Source organism: Taudactylus pleione, unplaced genomic scaffold (genome assembly GCF_031769625.1).
Source record: "Taudactylus pleione unplaced genomic scaffold, aTauple2 ptg000156l, whole genome shotgun sequence".
NCBI classification, from domain to species: Eukaryota; Metazoa; Chordata; class Amphibia; order Anura; family Myobatrachidae; genus Taudactylus; species Taudactylus pleione.
In genome coordinates, this window is record NW_028284558.1 from 1,284,580 (window position 1) to 1,300,857 (window position 16,278).

The window sequence follows — 16,278 nt, forward strand, 5'->3', positions numbered from 1 at the left end:
TTTATGTAGGCCACGGTGGTAGCGTTGTCCGACTGGACCTGTACCGGGCGACCCTGGAGAACCCGATGTGCCTGCTGGAGAGCATTGAAGACCGCACGGAGTTCCAAGATGTTGATTGGAAGCTCCGCTTCTGTCGGCGTCAACCTGCCCTGGAACAAGTGTGGACCCGAAACTGCTCCCCAGCCCCGAAGACTGGCGTCCGTTGTCAACAGGACCCAATTTGGAACCCAGAACGGACGTCCCCGAGATGGGTCGTCTATAACCACCAGGCAAGGGACAGGCGAACCTCCGGGGTGAGCACAATTGTTTGGGACTTCAGAGACTGCGGCAGCCCGTTCCACTTGGACAGAATCAGGTGCTGCAGAGGTCTGGAGTGAAACTGGGAATATTCCACCATGTCGAACACCGACACCATGGAGCCCAGTAACCTCATCGCCGAGTGTAGAGACACCCGGCGACTGAGCAGACAACTGCACACCCTCGACTGTAAAGCAGAGATCTTTTCCTCCGTCACGAAGATCCTCTGCTGTTCCGAGTCCAATAAGGCTCCGAGGTACAGAGTCCTCCGAGACGGGATTAGAGTGGACTTCTGCCAGTTGATTATCCAGCCGTGCCGTTGCAGTAGCGCAATGGTCAGGCCCAAGTGACGTAGAAGGAGCTCTGGAGATCCTGCCACCAATAAAAGGTCGTCCAAGTACGGCAACATGCGGACTCCCTGCAGCCGCAGAGAAGCCGCCATCACCGCCATCACCTTGGTGAACACACGTGGTGCTGTCGCCAGGCCAAAAGGTAACGCCCGAAACTGGAAGTGGTCGCTGCGGATTGCAAACCTGAGGAACTGTTGATGGCGCAAAAGAATAGGGACATGCAGGTAAGTGTCCTGTATGTCCAATGACACCATGTAGTCCCCAGATTCCAGCGCCAGAATGATGGACCGTAGGGTCTCCATCCGAAACTTCGGTACCCGCAAAGACCTGTTGAGAGCTTTGAGATTGAGAATCGGACGATACGACCCATTAGGTTTCTGTACCAAAAAAAGATCTGAATAGAAACCCTGGCCCCTCTGGGAGAATGGAACAGGCACTATAACTCCAGCCTGGAGCATAGTGTGCAATACCTTCCGCAGCTCCGTAGCCTTGTTCCGGTCTGATGGTAGACCCGTGGTGAAGAATCGAGCCGGGGGTCTGTGCCGGAAGGAGAGGGCGTACCCGTTGGAAACCACCTTGAGAACCCAAGTGTCTGTCGTAGTGACCGACCAACACTGGGCGAACTGCAGCAGGCGGCCTCCCACTTTGGGATCCCCCAAAGGGAGGCCTGGACCGTCAGGCCGCAGGCTTGTCATCTGGCTTGGGGGCCGGACGTCTGGTACTCCATGCCTGCTTCCGGGGCTTGGCCGATTTCTTAGGGCTAGCCTGTCGAGGAAAAGACTGTGGTTTGGACCTGCCCTGGGCCCTAGATGACCGAAAGGACGATGGTCCAGAACCAGAAGGAGCAGCGGCCGACGGGAGACAAGCCGATTTGGCTGCCGCCAGCGTGGCCACAATCTTATCCAGATCCGGACCGAAGAGAACTTCTCCGGTAAATGGCAAAGCCTCCAGACCCCTTTTGGAATCTGCGTCCGCCTTCCAGGATCGCAGCCACAAGGTGCGACGAGCAGCCACCGCTGCTGAAGAAATTCTAGACACCAGAGTACTAATGTCTAAGGCCGCCTCGTTGATATCAGTGGCCGAATCACGGAGATTACCAATCAACTCCGCCTGTTCGGCCGGACAGTCGGAATCAAAAGATGCCTCTAATGAATCCGCCCAGCGCTCCATCGCTCTGGCAACCCAGCAAATGGCCATAGCCGGTCGTGCTGCCCCCCCGCAAGGGAATAAGCGGACTTCAGGCAGATCTCCACCTTGCGGTCCGTAGCATCCTTAAGGGAGGACATGGATGGCATCGGCAATGTGGCACTACGGACAAGACGGGTCACGTGAGAATCCACCTGTGGAGGGGATTCCCACTTTGCAAAATAATTATCCGCGAACGGATAAGCCACCACCAGGCGCCTCTGCGGCTGGTATCTTTTGCCAGGCTGTTTCCACGCCTCCTCTAAATGGTCCACTAACTGACCTGAAAGAGGAAAGACTGTGGCATCGCCCTTCACATCTTTAAAAAAGGCGTACTTAGATTTAGCCGCTGGGGGAACTTCATCCTCAATCACCAAGACTGTGCGGACTGCCCGAATAAGTCCAGGAATATATACCTTGGACTTAGCGTCAGCGTCCTTAGTATGGAGAGGTTCCTGATCGTAAGGATCCAGAATCTCCCCATCATCAGACGTCCCCTCGTCATCCTCATAAGGAGCCGACAGACGCCACCGGCCGTTTATGTGGCCGGATCACAGACTCCCCTTGCAACACATCCGACAAGTGCTGTACAGAACTCGTCAGGGAGTTAACCCACGCCGGCTCCTGAGAAACCGGGAGCGGGGAAATAGGGAGATTGTGGGGTACCACCAATTATCTTGGGAAACCCTGCATGGGTGACGACACCACTGACTGCTGGGACAAACCCATCGGTGTAAACGCGGGTTGCGGAGCTAACTGGCCCACCAAGGTTGTAAGCGCCTGAGCGAAACAAGCCCAGGGCGGCTCCTGTACCGGTGCTGTAACCGTAAGAGGCCGCGCCATGGACAAACACTGCCGGCAGAGGCCCTCCGCGCTACCCTCCCCCTCCGCTAACGGTACTTTACACGTAGTACACTGTAGCCGAAGAGGAAAATCACTTTCAGACATGATGGCACCAAGTATGTGACCCCTCTCACCAATTATATATCAAATAGGCGAGAGACCACCCTGCAGCACCGCACCGCACCGCACCGCAAGGGCTTAGCAGAAAGAACAGGGATAGTAATAAAGCTGACAGTTTAGAAGAAAAGTTACAGGCAGCAGCGCTAGCACAGTCACATACAATGCAAAGAAATATCAATTCCTGCACTAACAGCGCTGATCAATCAACTACGCAGACACAGGGCCTGGTAGGACACAGCGCAGCATACACAGACCTGACCCAAATCGGAGGAGAGGTATGCGGGGGGACCCAGACCACGATGCTTCCGTCCAGGCTTCCAGCAGCGTTCACCATGCGTTCAGAGGAAGATGGCCGCCGAGAAGCAGAGAGGAGGCTGGCCTGGGGGAGGAGCGCTGCCACAGGACCAGTCGGCAGCGTGCAGAGAGGGCTGTGTGCAGCGGGGGAGGCGCCGGCTGTGAGACAGGGAAGGCGCGCTCCCCTGGCATGCATTTAACCCCTGGGACGCCGCAGCGCTACCGCTCTGCTGCGGTCCGCTGTCCCAGGGGGTAGTGGAAGCGCAGGTTGGTCGCCTGGCTCCACGCTGCAGCCAGTCCCCAGGGAGCCCCCTGCCTGGGGACTCAGGACCATGTGATCAGCGGGGACCCACCACGGGACCCCGCTGCTTACCTTTGTCCCCCTTGAATCCGGCCATGGTCCGGAACATCTGGGGTCACCGCTAGCTGTGACCCCAGATGCTCACCAGCATCCCCGGATCGGTACCGGCGTTCTGGTGTAGGAAAGACAGCATGGACGTCAGGACTGACTGTCCATGCTGTACATCCAGATGTGCAGCCACAGCTGCATAGAAGAAAGCTTCAGGGGCTCTTCTAGCCCCCACTCCGACAGGTGCACCCGACTCCGGCCGGGCACCAAACTAAACTGAGGTGCCTTGGCTCGGGGGCGAGGTATAGGAGGGGGACCTAGTGCATCCTGGGAGGCTGAAAGCTTAACTCTTTGGTGCCCGATGACTGACGTCACACCTATACCCCAAGGTATCCTGTGGATACCCTATGGACCCTGAAGTAGAAACACCTGTGTTTGCAGGAGAAAGTGCATATCTTGCGAGGATAAATATACCCAGGGTCAGGTATGAGGTCAGCGGATGCACATTTTTTCTGGCTTCTTGAAAGAGTAAATAGGTTGGAGACCCCTGCAGCTGATGGCCTCAGGCTACCTCACCAAGCACCACTATTCTAACGCTCTAATGTCACTTAAGTAAAACTCTCTGTGCAACTGTATGCACATTATGATAGAGCTCTACTGTGATGTGGTCAGTGATATTTCTTTACGTTGCACATTCTATGCAAAGCGTGGAATGCCTTGGCTTTGCCATGGAACCTAGATGGTCCAACCTGAGCACATTAACGGTCTGTTCTCAGGAGACGCCTCCATAAACTAGAAATGCACCTATATGAGGGGGGGTGCTAATAAACAATGGAATAAGGTGCTTTGTACAAATTGTTAATTTTATACCACTCCAATCTCCTACCAGTAACACCCCTGTCATTGAATTAAAATGCATCACGTTAAGAATATTGAACAAAACCTTATCTCTGGGAAGGTTTCTGGACTGCACACCCTGAATATATATAATGGGAGGTGCTACCTGATGAGACTAATTGTAGGCACAAAAACAGACAAATCTCAGGTGCACAACTCCAAATTATTAATAATATATAAATGCAACACAATTTTGCAATCAATAGAGGTTTTTAGCATAATCTTGGCCAAGGTTATGGGCCTACCAACCATATCCAGGTAACCTCTGTAGGGTTGGTCCCTAACATACTACGATTCAAATCCAGAGTGCACCCTGCTAGTTTGGGGTGTCCTGCACTCTGGATTTGAATCGTATTATGTTAGGGACCTACCCTACAGAGGTTACCTGGATATGGTGGGTAGGCCCATAACCTTGGCCAAGATTATGCTAAAAACCTCTATTGATTGCAAAATTGTATTGCATTTATATATTATTAATAATTTGGAGTTGTACACCTGAGATTTGTCTGTTTTAAAACCTTATCTCTGGCAGTTTATTTTTTCCCAAAGTCCTGTATTGGAGAGGAAATGTCCCTTTGCCTCATCGCACAAAAAAACAAACACACTAGTAGGCTAAAATAAATTAATAAATAAAAGCAGCCTCTCCAAATTGGACTCTTCAGTAATTTTGCTCTGTAAAATTAATGAATGTTTTGTCACAGACTGTGTTGCAAGTGTTCCGCTAGGAACATCCTTATTCCAACCAACTCTTCCTATCATCTTCTGCTCCTCCACAATGGGTTGGGTACGGGATCCAGACTGTCAAAATTCAGAAGGCTTTTGGCAAGTGTAATCCCAATACTAACTCTAACCGTCCCCTCCCGTAGCTGAACACTAAAAGTCCCCTCCCGCAGCCTAACTCTAAACGTTACCTCCCGCAGCCAACCACCAACAGTCCCCTACGGCAGTCTAACTCTAACCACTCCCTCCCACAGCCTAACCCTACAGTCCCCTCCTGCAGACTAACCCTAACCATCCCCTCCCACAAACTAACTCTAACCGTCACCACCCGCAGCCTAACCCTTACAGTCTTCTCTCCAACCCTAACACTAACTGTCCCCTCCCCAGCCTAATACTAACCGTCCCCTCTCCCAGCCTAACCCTAACCATCCCTTCCCGCAGGCGAATCTTAACAGTCCCCTACTGCAGCCAAATCCTAACAGTCCCCTACCGCAACCTATTGCTAACCCACCGCTAGTACCTAATCCTAAACCTAACCCTCACCTGTCTGGATTGTGAACGCTGGGATGCTGCTGTCTGTATTGTGACAGTCAGGATCCTGCCTACATCCCGCCACAACAGCCACCATCTGGCTCCTTAAACCTGTGCCCTTGGTCTTAAATCTAGGCCAATATGAACAAACTTAGACACAAGCAACTATCGAAAGAAATGCTGCACTGTAATTTTGTAGTTTAATGCTCTGTGAAGTGCATGCTATTGCAGGCCAAGCAAGGTCACAGGACATTACCATCCAGTCATGTATTCTTCTGAGGTTGGAATACACTTGGCCTAAGACATAAATTAATAACTGCTAAAACAAAGGCAAGAAATGGGGAACTGACTCATAAGGGACAATGGTAACTGCTCACTAGGGTTTTCTTGAAGATTTAATGGTTTCCCGAAGTTTTTACTAATAAGGGAAATAACTGCATTTATGGGCAAACCTCACACTTTCTCTTTCCTACTGAGCTTGTTCTCGTGGTAACACTACAAATAATACAACAAGCTCAGTACATGTATAGAGTAGATGCATATAGCATACATACTAAAGGGTGGCCCTCCCCTACACACGGTATAGACCGCTATTCTGTGTGTAGAACAAACACATATGAAGATATAGACAATTAATTGTTGTGAACTGATGAGATCACTACCACTGGAGCACAAAGTGTTTCAGTAATGTCACAAGTTTGCATTCTCATTATTGTCTGTCCACCTTAAAAGGCTGCATCTGTGCTTTTGGCGATAGGTACTGTTAGTGAGTCTATTGTTTCACTATATTGGTATTTAACAAGATATGGGCAAATAAGGTGTACCAAGAGATTAAATATTTAATACATTGGATATGCCTAGAAAGCCCTCATAAGGCTTTATTAATTTAAACATGTAGCTTTCAAATTATATAAAGTGTGTTAACAGTAGGATTTTTTTTTTGCCTTCAGAATCCATCCCATTTATTTTATAGTCCTAATGCACTATGCAGACTCCACTTGTTTCAACTAACAAAGTTCCTTCATGATAAATCTGGTTTGGGGAAGGTACGGTGTCTAGGATTTCTAGATGGATGGAAGGGGCTGAGAATTACAGTTAGTTTTAGCACTGCCACAGCACTACTCAGTATTATGTGGCACAGAACCAGGGCAGGGGTACACACAGATGGAGTAAGAGGTGGCGACAGTTGAGGCTGAAGATTAGGAGCACCATATAACTGGGCATTACTGCTAACACTGTTCGAGACACAGGGTGCAACATGATGGCATTACGGAGCTCTGTGGGTCACCATGAGGATGTTCAGCATATGATGGATATGCAGAGGTTTATGATGAACAGTTAGGTCAGATGTACAGATCTGTCCTCATACTCACATCCTTTTTGCGCTATATGGAGTGAGACGCCTGGCGCGACCAATGGGCAGCAATTTCTGTGCGGTGTACGTTGTTCTCAATTTTGTATCTCAGTACGCCTAGTGTTCATTTTGCACCCTGCACCTGTCACAACCTGTGCAGCTCCTCTTTCCAACCTGGGGTGTTGCTCTCTGCTCTGATGCTTCTAGCGCACTCTGGTCTGCATCTCAGCAGTTTGTTGCATCAATTGAGTGTGCTAGAAGCACCAGAACAGATAGCTACACCCCAGACAGGAAAGAGGAACTGCACGGGTTGTGACAGGTGCAGGGTGCAAGAATGAGCACTAACGCCTATAGTGTACTAGGTACTTAGGAATAGTATTTTTGTAGCAAAGGAATTGGTATAAAGTTGCAGATGACAAAGGATGATACATGACGCGGGTCACTCGTATCAGAGTTGTCTTTGCCTTTTTACCTTAGATTGTTGTTGTTTTCCTCCATTTTCAGGATTAATGTTTTGGCACGGCAAAGTCTGTGGCACGCTAAACGGGCTACTTGGTGCATTTTGAAGCTAGGTGTATGTGGGCACATCTGTAACCTGTACTTTTTGCCTAAGCATGCACATTAAGGGGCTGTTTCTGTTGCGCAAAAATCTCTGACAACGGACCCAAATGATGAGTTCTAGCATACACCGTACGCGCAGGTGCAAATTTATGCATATATGAGTATGTCCTATTCTGAGACAGACAGTACTTGGCTGCATCTGTCTTTCTATGAAATAGGGCATCTCAGGGAGTGAACTGGACAGCAACAATGCGATCGTGTGTAACCACCCTGAGCTATGGGAGTGTCATGGGAGCACAATGGGCATATATCTAAAGCTCTGTGCGGTTTTGAGTCGTGTGTAAGGGGGAGGGAAGCCTGTTTCTGACAGGTTTCTTGTACCCAGCATGGGGCTGATGCAAGCGCAGAGATACTAATGATGACGTTACGGCTCCTGGCATATCATCAATGGAGAATGCAGGTTTCCACCTGCACGCGCGCAATCCTCTGCATTATTTGAAGGGATACTCGCATTAGCATAACGTAGTAAATCTGGTTCCATGGTGCCCGCAAAGGGCGCACACACAATAAAGGTACTTACCAGTAATGTATTCCAACTCCTGAAGACTGGATATGCTCAGTAAGTCTGCACCCTGGCTTCGGCAAGACATGTAGGCTTCCTTCCATTTCAGGCTTGATTGTGCATTGAACTGGTAACATTGCTGGAGTTCTGCATTTTGAGCCCAGGTGCGATTACAATCGCTCACTGCAAGAGAAACAGAGCCCATCAATACCCACCAGCTGTTCTTAGAATTGAAATGACACAGTAGTTGCAACAAGTTAAACACGCCGCTAAAATCCAAACCAGGAAACGCTAAGTTCTAAAGTGAATTTCCAAATGTTAGACCCAATAGTACATGTTTAGCTATGTGGCTACTGAGGCATGTCCAAAATGACAAAAAACAGCCACAGGGGGAGATGTGTCAAGTTTTGGAGAAAGATAAAGTGGAGAAGATGCCAGAAGCAATCATCCGCTTCTGTCAGTGCAAAGCCTGTGCTAGATAAATGACATTTAGAAGCCGATTGGTTGCTTTGGGCAACTTCTCCACTCTATCACTCTCCAAGGCTTGATACATCTCCCCCACAATCTTTACAGTTGGCACCTCACATATCGGCAGGACAGTTTTGCTTGGTGTCTGCCAAACTCCCGGTTCAACTGTCAGACGGTGAATCGGGATTTGTCAGCATAGAGAACGCACTTTCACTGCTAAAAGTCCCATGGTGATACACAACTCTTGCCCATTTTTGGCATTGCGCATGGTGATCTGAGGCTTCCGTCCGGCTGCTTGGCCATGAAAACTTAATTTCTTGTGTTGACGTTGCTTCCAGGAAGATTTGGAACTGGCAGTGAGTGTTCCAACAGAGGACTAGGATTTTTACACGCTATGCACGTCACCATTAGCGGTCTTGTTCTATAAGCTTATGTGGTCTACAACTGTGTGGTTGACCAGTTGTGGCTTATAGACACTAACAGTTGACTGAGACAGCTGTAGCAGGGCAGAAATTTGGCACACTGACTTGGGAAGGTGGCACTCTCTCACGGTGCTTTCTCAATGTCCCTGACGTTTGATCATAGAGAATGCATGCCTCTATACTTGATTTTATGTACCAGTTTACAATGGGTGTCGCTAATATTGCCTAACACCTATTAGAAGTGATATAAAGAAGATGTCTGTGCTAGTCTCTACACAAAAATCCCCAAGACTGTTGGTAAGTATAACATAAAAAATTTATTAAACATACATATGAACTGCAGTTCAACCTATTAAAACATATCAATAAACAGGATTGTTTCCTCAAGGACACACACTGTGGATTGCTCTAATCGCTTGCCTGCCTTCTGTCATTGGAATACACTTATGTGTGGACATTTGCGGCATCGCTTACCTCCAAGATTTGTGGAACACCAATAAGCGGCAGCAATATTGGAGCCGTAGGAGAGAGTTTCCTTTACAGCCCCATTTGCTGTCTGTGGGGTCTCTGCAGGTGATTACTTACCTCCGCTGACGGGATTTCCTCCACCTCGGGCTAGCGCTGTCTGGATTTGAACCGGCGGCTACACAGCCGTCGGCATTTCAATCCCATTACGTTCTATACACCTATTGGGACCTTTTAAGAGTATTAGTCACATTGCAATATCACAATCTAGATTAGGAGGCATAGAAACAATACTGTTTGTGACTATGAGGGGTATTCAATATGAAACGTTAACTTCATTGCCGAAGTTAACGTTTCATATCGGAGTTTTTTTCTGCGTTAAAGTATCGGGCGCGCTCCCGCTTATCCCCGTATTCAATATAAAATTATCGAAAACGGGAACCTCCGAAGTTGGATTTGCGTAAAGTTACGATTTTTTCCATGAAAAAGTTGTAAAAACATGGGGGATCACTATGGGTACCCCCGTTTTAGCCTTTAAATGAAAGTCGGGGATTTAAATAGCCGCAGCAGGTGTTTTTTTCCCGACATTGAAGAAGTGTTGCAGAAGAGCACTTAGGTAATTTTTTTCGTTTTTTTTAGTGGTCCCATCAAATTTGGGGTACATGAAAATGGGTACCAGCATATTTTGATGTCCCTAAAGTAAGTTTTTAAAAATTCAGCATTTTTTCACCTGCCGCTACTTTGCGCAATGAATAAAACACCTGCCCCATACTTGGGGACCCCACCAGAAATAATTTCGTTTGTTTGGTATTTTTTTTACATAATTTTTTTTTTTAACCCCCCCAAATTTTTTTTTTTTTTTTTAATGGTGTCCCGATTTTTTTGTGGACATTTTTTTTTTTTTAACATTTCCTTTTAAGGGGACATTCCCAAAACTACAGGCTATTTTTTATAAGCCTACACCCCCAAACCCCTATTCTGCATTTTTTTCACTTGCTATAGTGATTTGAAAAATGATCCCTGTTTTATTAAAAATGCCCCTTGACCTCATTTAAGGAAAAAAACGGGAATTTTTGGGAAATATGACTGGGACCCCCCCTAAAGATGTCCAGACATTGGGGATCACTATGGGAAACCCCGTTTTTGCCAGCAAAAGAAAATCGTGTTTTTAAATAGCTTTGCCAGGTGTTTTTTCCTGCCGCGGCTATTAGAAACCCCGACTTCCTTCAGTAGTTAAAAATGGGGGTACCCATAGTGATCCCCCATATCTAGACATCATTTGGGGGGTCCCTAGAATATTTCCCGAAAATAAAAAAAAAACAGTAAAAATTTACAAAACAAATGACATAAGGTCCCCCTTCCAATAGCCAAACCAGCCCCAGGCTAGCCAGCCAGTGGTGGTTTCTAAAAATACGGGGAACAAAATGTGTAGGGTTCCACCGTATTTTAGAAACCAACACCAGGCTGCAGGGACTAGTGCTGGTTTTAAATATAGGGGGCAAAAATGATGTGGGGTACCCCCTATATTTAAGACCAGCACCAGACCCAACCGACCGGGGTGCAATGCCACAGCCCGGAGACCCAATCACCGGGGCTCCAGGTCCAAAGCATTACACCCCAAGTCGGTCAGCGCAAGCCGGTGATCTCGGGGGAGTCTGGGACCCCCCAAAAAAGGGTCCCCCCTCTCCCGAGCACCACAGGCTTACGCTGAAGCCTGGCGCTCATCCCCATACCCCTGGAGCGTTGGGTATGGGTGTAATAGGGGGGCCAAATAATGTAAAACTATTGTACTTTACAGTGGAACTACAAGTGCCAGCATGCCTGCCATTTTGCACTTGTGGAACTACAAGTGCCAGCAGACATGCGGCACCTGTAATTTCACTGTAAAATAGTTAAAAAAAGACAAAACACACACACCGTGCCCAGTATAAGTTTATTACATACACCTACCCATTCACACATACTTACCTATACCAGAAGTTTTTGTCCCCTTGTCCAGTAGATCCTTACAACTTGGCCCTGCAAGGAAGATTTCATACTCCCCTACATCCAGCGCTGGTCTCCGTAGTAGTCCATGGGATTTAAAAAAAAATAAATGAGTTACCCGATCCACGCTACTAGCTATGTGTATGTGTGTTGTCACACATACACATAGCTCACGAATGGCCGCTGCCGGGACTTCACGGGGCATTGCAGTCCCATCAGCCAATCAGCGGCAGCGCTGACTGTAGCGCGGCCGCTGATAGGCTCTGGCTACTGACAGTTCCCACGTGGTCGAGTCACACCACGTGGGAACTGTCAGTTGCCGGAGCCAATCAGCAGGCGCTCTACAGTCAGCGCTGCCGCTGATTGGCTGACGGGACTGCAATGCCCCGTGAGGTGCCGGCAGCGGCCATTCGGGAGCTATGTGTATGTGTGACAACACACATACACATAGCTAGTAGCGTGGATCGGGTAACTCGTTTATTTTTTTTAAATCCCATGGACTACTACGGAGACCAGCGCTGGATGTAGGCGAGTATGAAATCTTTCTTGCAGGGCCAGCTACCACGGATCTCTACTTGGACAAGGGGACAGAAACTTCTGGTATAGGTAAGTATGTGTGAATGGGTAGGTGTATGTAATAAACTTATACTGGGCACGGTGTGTGTGTTATGTCTTTTTTTAACTATTTATTTTACAGTGAAATTACAGGTGCCGCATGTCTGCTGGCACTTATAGTTCCACAAGTGCAAAATGCCAGGCATGCTGGCACTTGTAGTTCCACTGTAAAGTACAATAGTTTTACATTATTTGGCCCCCCTATTACCCCCATACCCACCGCTCCAGGGGTATGGGGATGAGCCCCAGGCTTCAGCGTAAGCCTGTGGTGCTCTGGAGAGGGGGGACCCTTTTTTGGGGGGTCCCCGACTCCCCCGAGATCACCGGCTTGTGCTGACCGACTTGAGGTGTAATGCTTTGGACCTGGAGCCCCGGTGATTGGGTCTCCGGGCTGTGGCATTGCACCCCGGTCGGTTGGGTCTGGTGCTGGTCTTAAATATAGGGGGTACCCCACGTCGTTTTTGCCCCCTATATTTAAAACCAGCACTAGTCCCTGCAGCCTGGTGTTGGTTTCTAAAATACGGTGGAACCCTACACATTTTGTTCCCCGTATTTTTAGAAACCACCACTGGCTGGCTAGCCTGGGGCTGGTTTGGCTTTTGGGGGGGGGGGAACCTTATGTCATTTTTTTTCAAAATTTTTACACATTTTTTTTAACAGGTTAACAAAAACAGGAATTTTCGGGAAATATTCTAGGGACCCCCCTAATGATGTGTAGACATGGGGGATCACTATGGGTACCCTCATTTTTAACTCCTGAAGGAAGTCGGGGTTTCTAATAGCCGCGGCAAGTGCATAAATGCGACTTTGAATAAAGTGGTGCAGAAGAGCATTTAGAATTTTTTTGGGGAAAAATAACTATGCCCAGCAAATTTGGGGTACTTGAAAATGGGGGTCAGCATATTTTAAAGTTGCTAAACATACTTGTAAAAATCGTGAAAAACCCACTTGCGCAAGGAGCTGCAATGAAAAAAAACACCTGGGGCATACTTGGGGACCCCCCCAGAGTCAAGTTCGCTATTTTTTAACTTTGTTCCCCAACATTTTTTTTTTGGCCCCCAAATTCAAAGTGCTTTTTTTGGGGTGTCCCGATTTTTTTTTTTTTTTGACACAGATCGTTTCAAGGGGTCATTCTGAAGGGTGCAGGCTATTTTTTTTAAGCCTGCACCCCTAAACCCCAATTCTGCACTTTTTTTCGACACCTATTCAATGGTGAAAACTTATACCCGTTTTTTAACTTCGACTTTTCAAAAATGCGATAAGTCTTTGATATTGAATACGGTGTAAAAGTAAAATCAGTGATATTAACGCAAAAACGGTAATAAGTGCGATATTAACGCAAAAAACACCCATATTGAATACCCCTATATGTTTTAATAGGTTGAACTGCAGTTCATATGTATGTTTAATAAATTTTATATTATAATTACCAACAGCCTTGGGGATTTTTGTATAGAGACTAGCGTAGACACTTTATATCTACGTTTTTTGTGAGTTTTTTTTTTTTTTGCTTAATAGTGCACCCTCCTTTTTTTTTCCCTTTTTTTATTTATTAGCAGTGCTTTTCAAACTCAGTACTCAAGGCACAATAACAATCCAGGTTATAAGGATAACCATGCTTGAGCAGAGATGATTAAATCGAAATTACCGAGGTACTAATGAAGCCAACTGTGCTCAAGCAGGGATATCCTTTAAACCTGGACTGTCTCTCTTCTGGAGGACATCGCTTTAGAAGCACAGTATTAGAAATATATAATATATATATATATATATATATATATATATATATATATATATATATATATATATATATATATATATATACACATAATACACATATATACACACACATACACACACACAGTACCAGTCAAAAGGTTGGACACACCTTCTCATTCAATGGTTTTTGTTTATTTAAATTATTTTCAACATAGTAGCTTAATACTGAGGACATCAAAACTATGATATATGGAATTATGTTGTAAACAAAAAAGTGTTAAACAAATCAAAATATGTTTTATATTTTAGATTCCTCAAAGTAGCCCCCTATTGCTTTGATGACAGCTTTGCACACTCCTGGAACGGTTTTTCAACAGTCCTGAAGGGGTTCCCAGAGGTGCTGGGCACTTGTTGGTTGCTTTTCCTTCACCCTGTGGTCCAACTCATCCCAAACCAGCTCAATTGGGTTTAGGTCGGGTGATCGTGGAGGCCAGGTCATCTGACGCAGCACTCCATCACTTTCCTTCTTGGTCATGTAGCCCTTACATAGCCTGGAGGTGTGTTTGGGGTCATTGTCTTGTTGAAAAACAAATGATGGTTCCAGTAAGCGCAACCCAGATGGGATGGTATGGCGCTGCAGAATGCTGTGGTAGTCATGCTGGTTAAGTGTGCCTTGAATTTTGAATAAATCACCAACAGTGTCACCAGCAAAGCACCCCCACACCATCACACCTCCTCCTTCATGCTTCACAGTGGGAACCACACATGCAGAACCATCCGCTCAACTTCTCTGCGTCTCACAAAGACACGGCGGTTGGAACCAAAAATCTCAAATTTGGACTCATCAGACCAAAGTACAGATTTCCACTGGTCTAATGTCCATTCCTTGTGTTTCTTGGCCCAAGCAATTCTCTTCTTGTTGTTTATCCTCAGTAGTGGCTTCTTCGCAGCAATACGACCATGAAGGCCTGATTCACGCAGTCTCCTCTGAACAGTTGATGTTGAGATTTGTCTGCTACTTGAACTCTGTGAAGCCTTTGTGTGGTCTCTAATCTGAGATGCTGGTAAGTAGCGGTTTCTGAGGCTGGTGACTCTAATGAACTTATCCTCTGCAGCAGAGGTAACTCTTGGTCTTCCTTTCCTGGGGCGGTCCTTATAAGAGCCAGTTTCATCATAGCGTTTGATGGTTTTTGCAACTGCACTTGAGGATACATTCAAAGGTCTTGAAAATTTCCGTACTGACTGACTTTCATGTCTTAAAGTAATGATGGACTGTCATTTCTCTTTACTGAGTTGAGTGGTTGGTGCCATAATATGGATTACAACAGAAGTCAAATAGTGGTGTCCACCTGTGTACTAACCCTACCTCTGCACAACACAACTGATGGTCTCAAACACATTAAGAAGGCATGTAATTCCACAGATTGACTCTTAACAAGGCACACCTGTTAATTCAAAACCATTCCAGGAGACTACCTCATGAAGCTGATTGAGAGAATGCCAAGAGTGTGCAAAGCTGTCATCCAAGCAAAAGGGGGCTACTTTGAGAAATCTAAAATACAAAACATATTTTGATTTAACACTTTTTTGTTTACAACACAATTCCATATGTGTTCTTTCATAGTTTTGATGTCTTCAGTATTAATCTACTATGTTGAAAATAATTGAAACAAACAAAAACCATTGAATGTGAAGGCGTGTCCAAACTTTTGACTGGTTGTGTGTGTGTGTGTGTGCGTGTGCGTGTGTGTGTATAATATACACACACACACACATATATATATATTTTATAGCACATCATGGCATTTGAGAACGTCATGGATAATTGATTAATAAAAGTAAAGATAGGGCTCACCTGGTTTTAAGCAGTCTCCCCATCTACCATCAGCATCGAAATTGCCAGTGGTTGCGCACCATTCACGATCCGCACTGGCGTCATAGATACAGTCATGATACCAGGTTCCTTTATTAATGAAGGGAAATTCACAGGATTTTCCAAAAGAATTTCCACCTGTTGTATAAACAACTGAAAGCAGAGAAATAGAAGGTGAAACTAATTTTGTGAGGGCAGGAGCATGTAAGAATAAAAAGGTATGCACTGTTGATTAAAACAAGAATATTCCCTTGTTTGTTTTCATTTATATAGGTGTGTACAGCCAGACATTCAAAGAATGGGAGTAACTGGGTGAAATCTGTGTAGGTTATACTCCTAAGTATCCTAGAAGGACATGATCCAAAGAAGCTGCATACACACACAACGATTTTTTGACCGATAATCGTTAAACGATATCGTTTAACGATAATCGTTTGACAAAATCGTTGACTTTCTGAGTCAAATGATGAACGATTATCGTTCATGCGCGTTCACGTTTGTAGTTTGTAGTTCAGTCAGACTTGTCAACTGAACGATTTTCATCAAGGGAATATGCATAAATCGTTTGTAGTTCATAAAAATCGTTCATTACACTTTAAAAAATCTGACAGATAATCTGACAGAAAATCGTTCATAAAATCGATGGTAACAAAATCGTTGTGTGTGT

General features: G+C 46.2%; 1 protein-coding gene across 1 annotated transcript in view; it reads right to left on the bottom strand.

The window, feature by feature from the left end:
• Positions 1-16,278, bottom strand: part of LY75 (lymphocyte antigen 75) — a 185,778-nt gene that overhangs the window by 124,722 nt on the left and 44,778 nt on the right. The window contains exons 3-4 of the mRNA XM_088474805.1: positions 15,594-15,764; positions 8,082-8,246 (exon numbers count right to left, since the gene is read on the bottom strand). Coding sequence (XP_088330931.1) covers positions 8,082-8,246; positions 15,594-15,764 — 336 coding nt within the window. The remainder of the gene's footprint in view (positions 1-8,081; positions 8,247-15,593; positions 15,765-16,278) is intronic.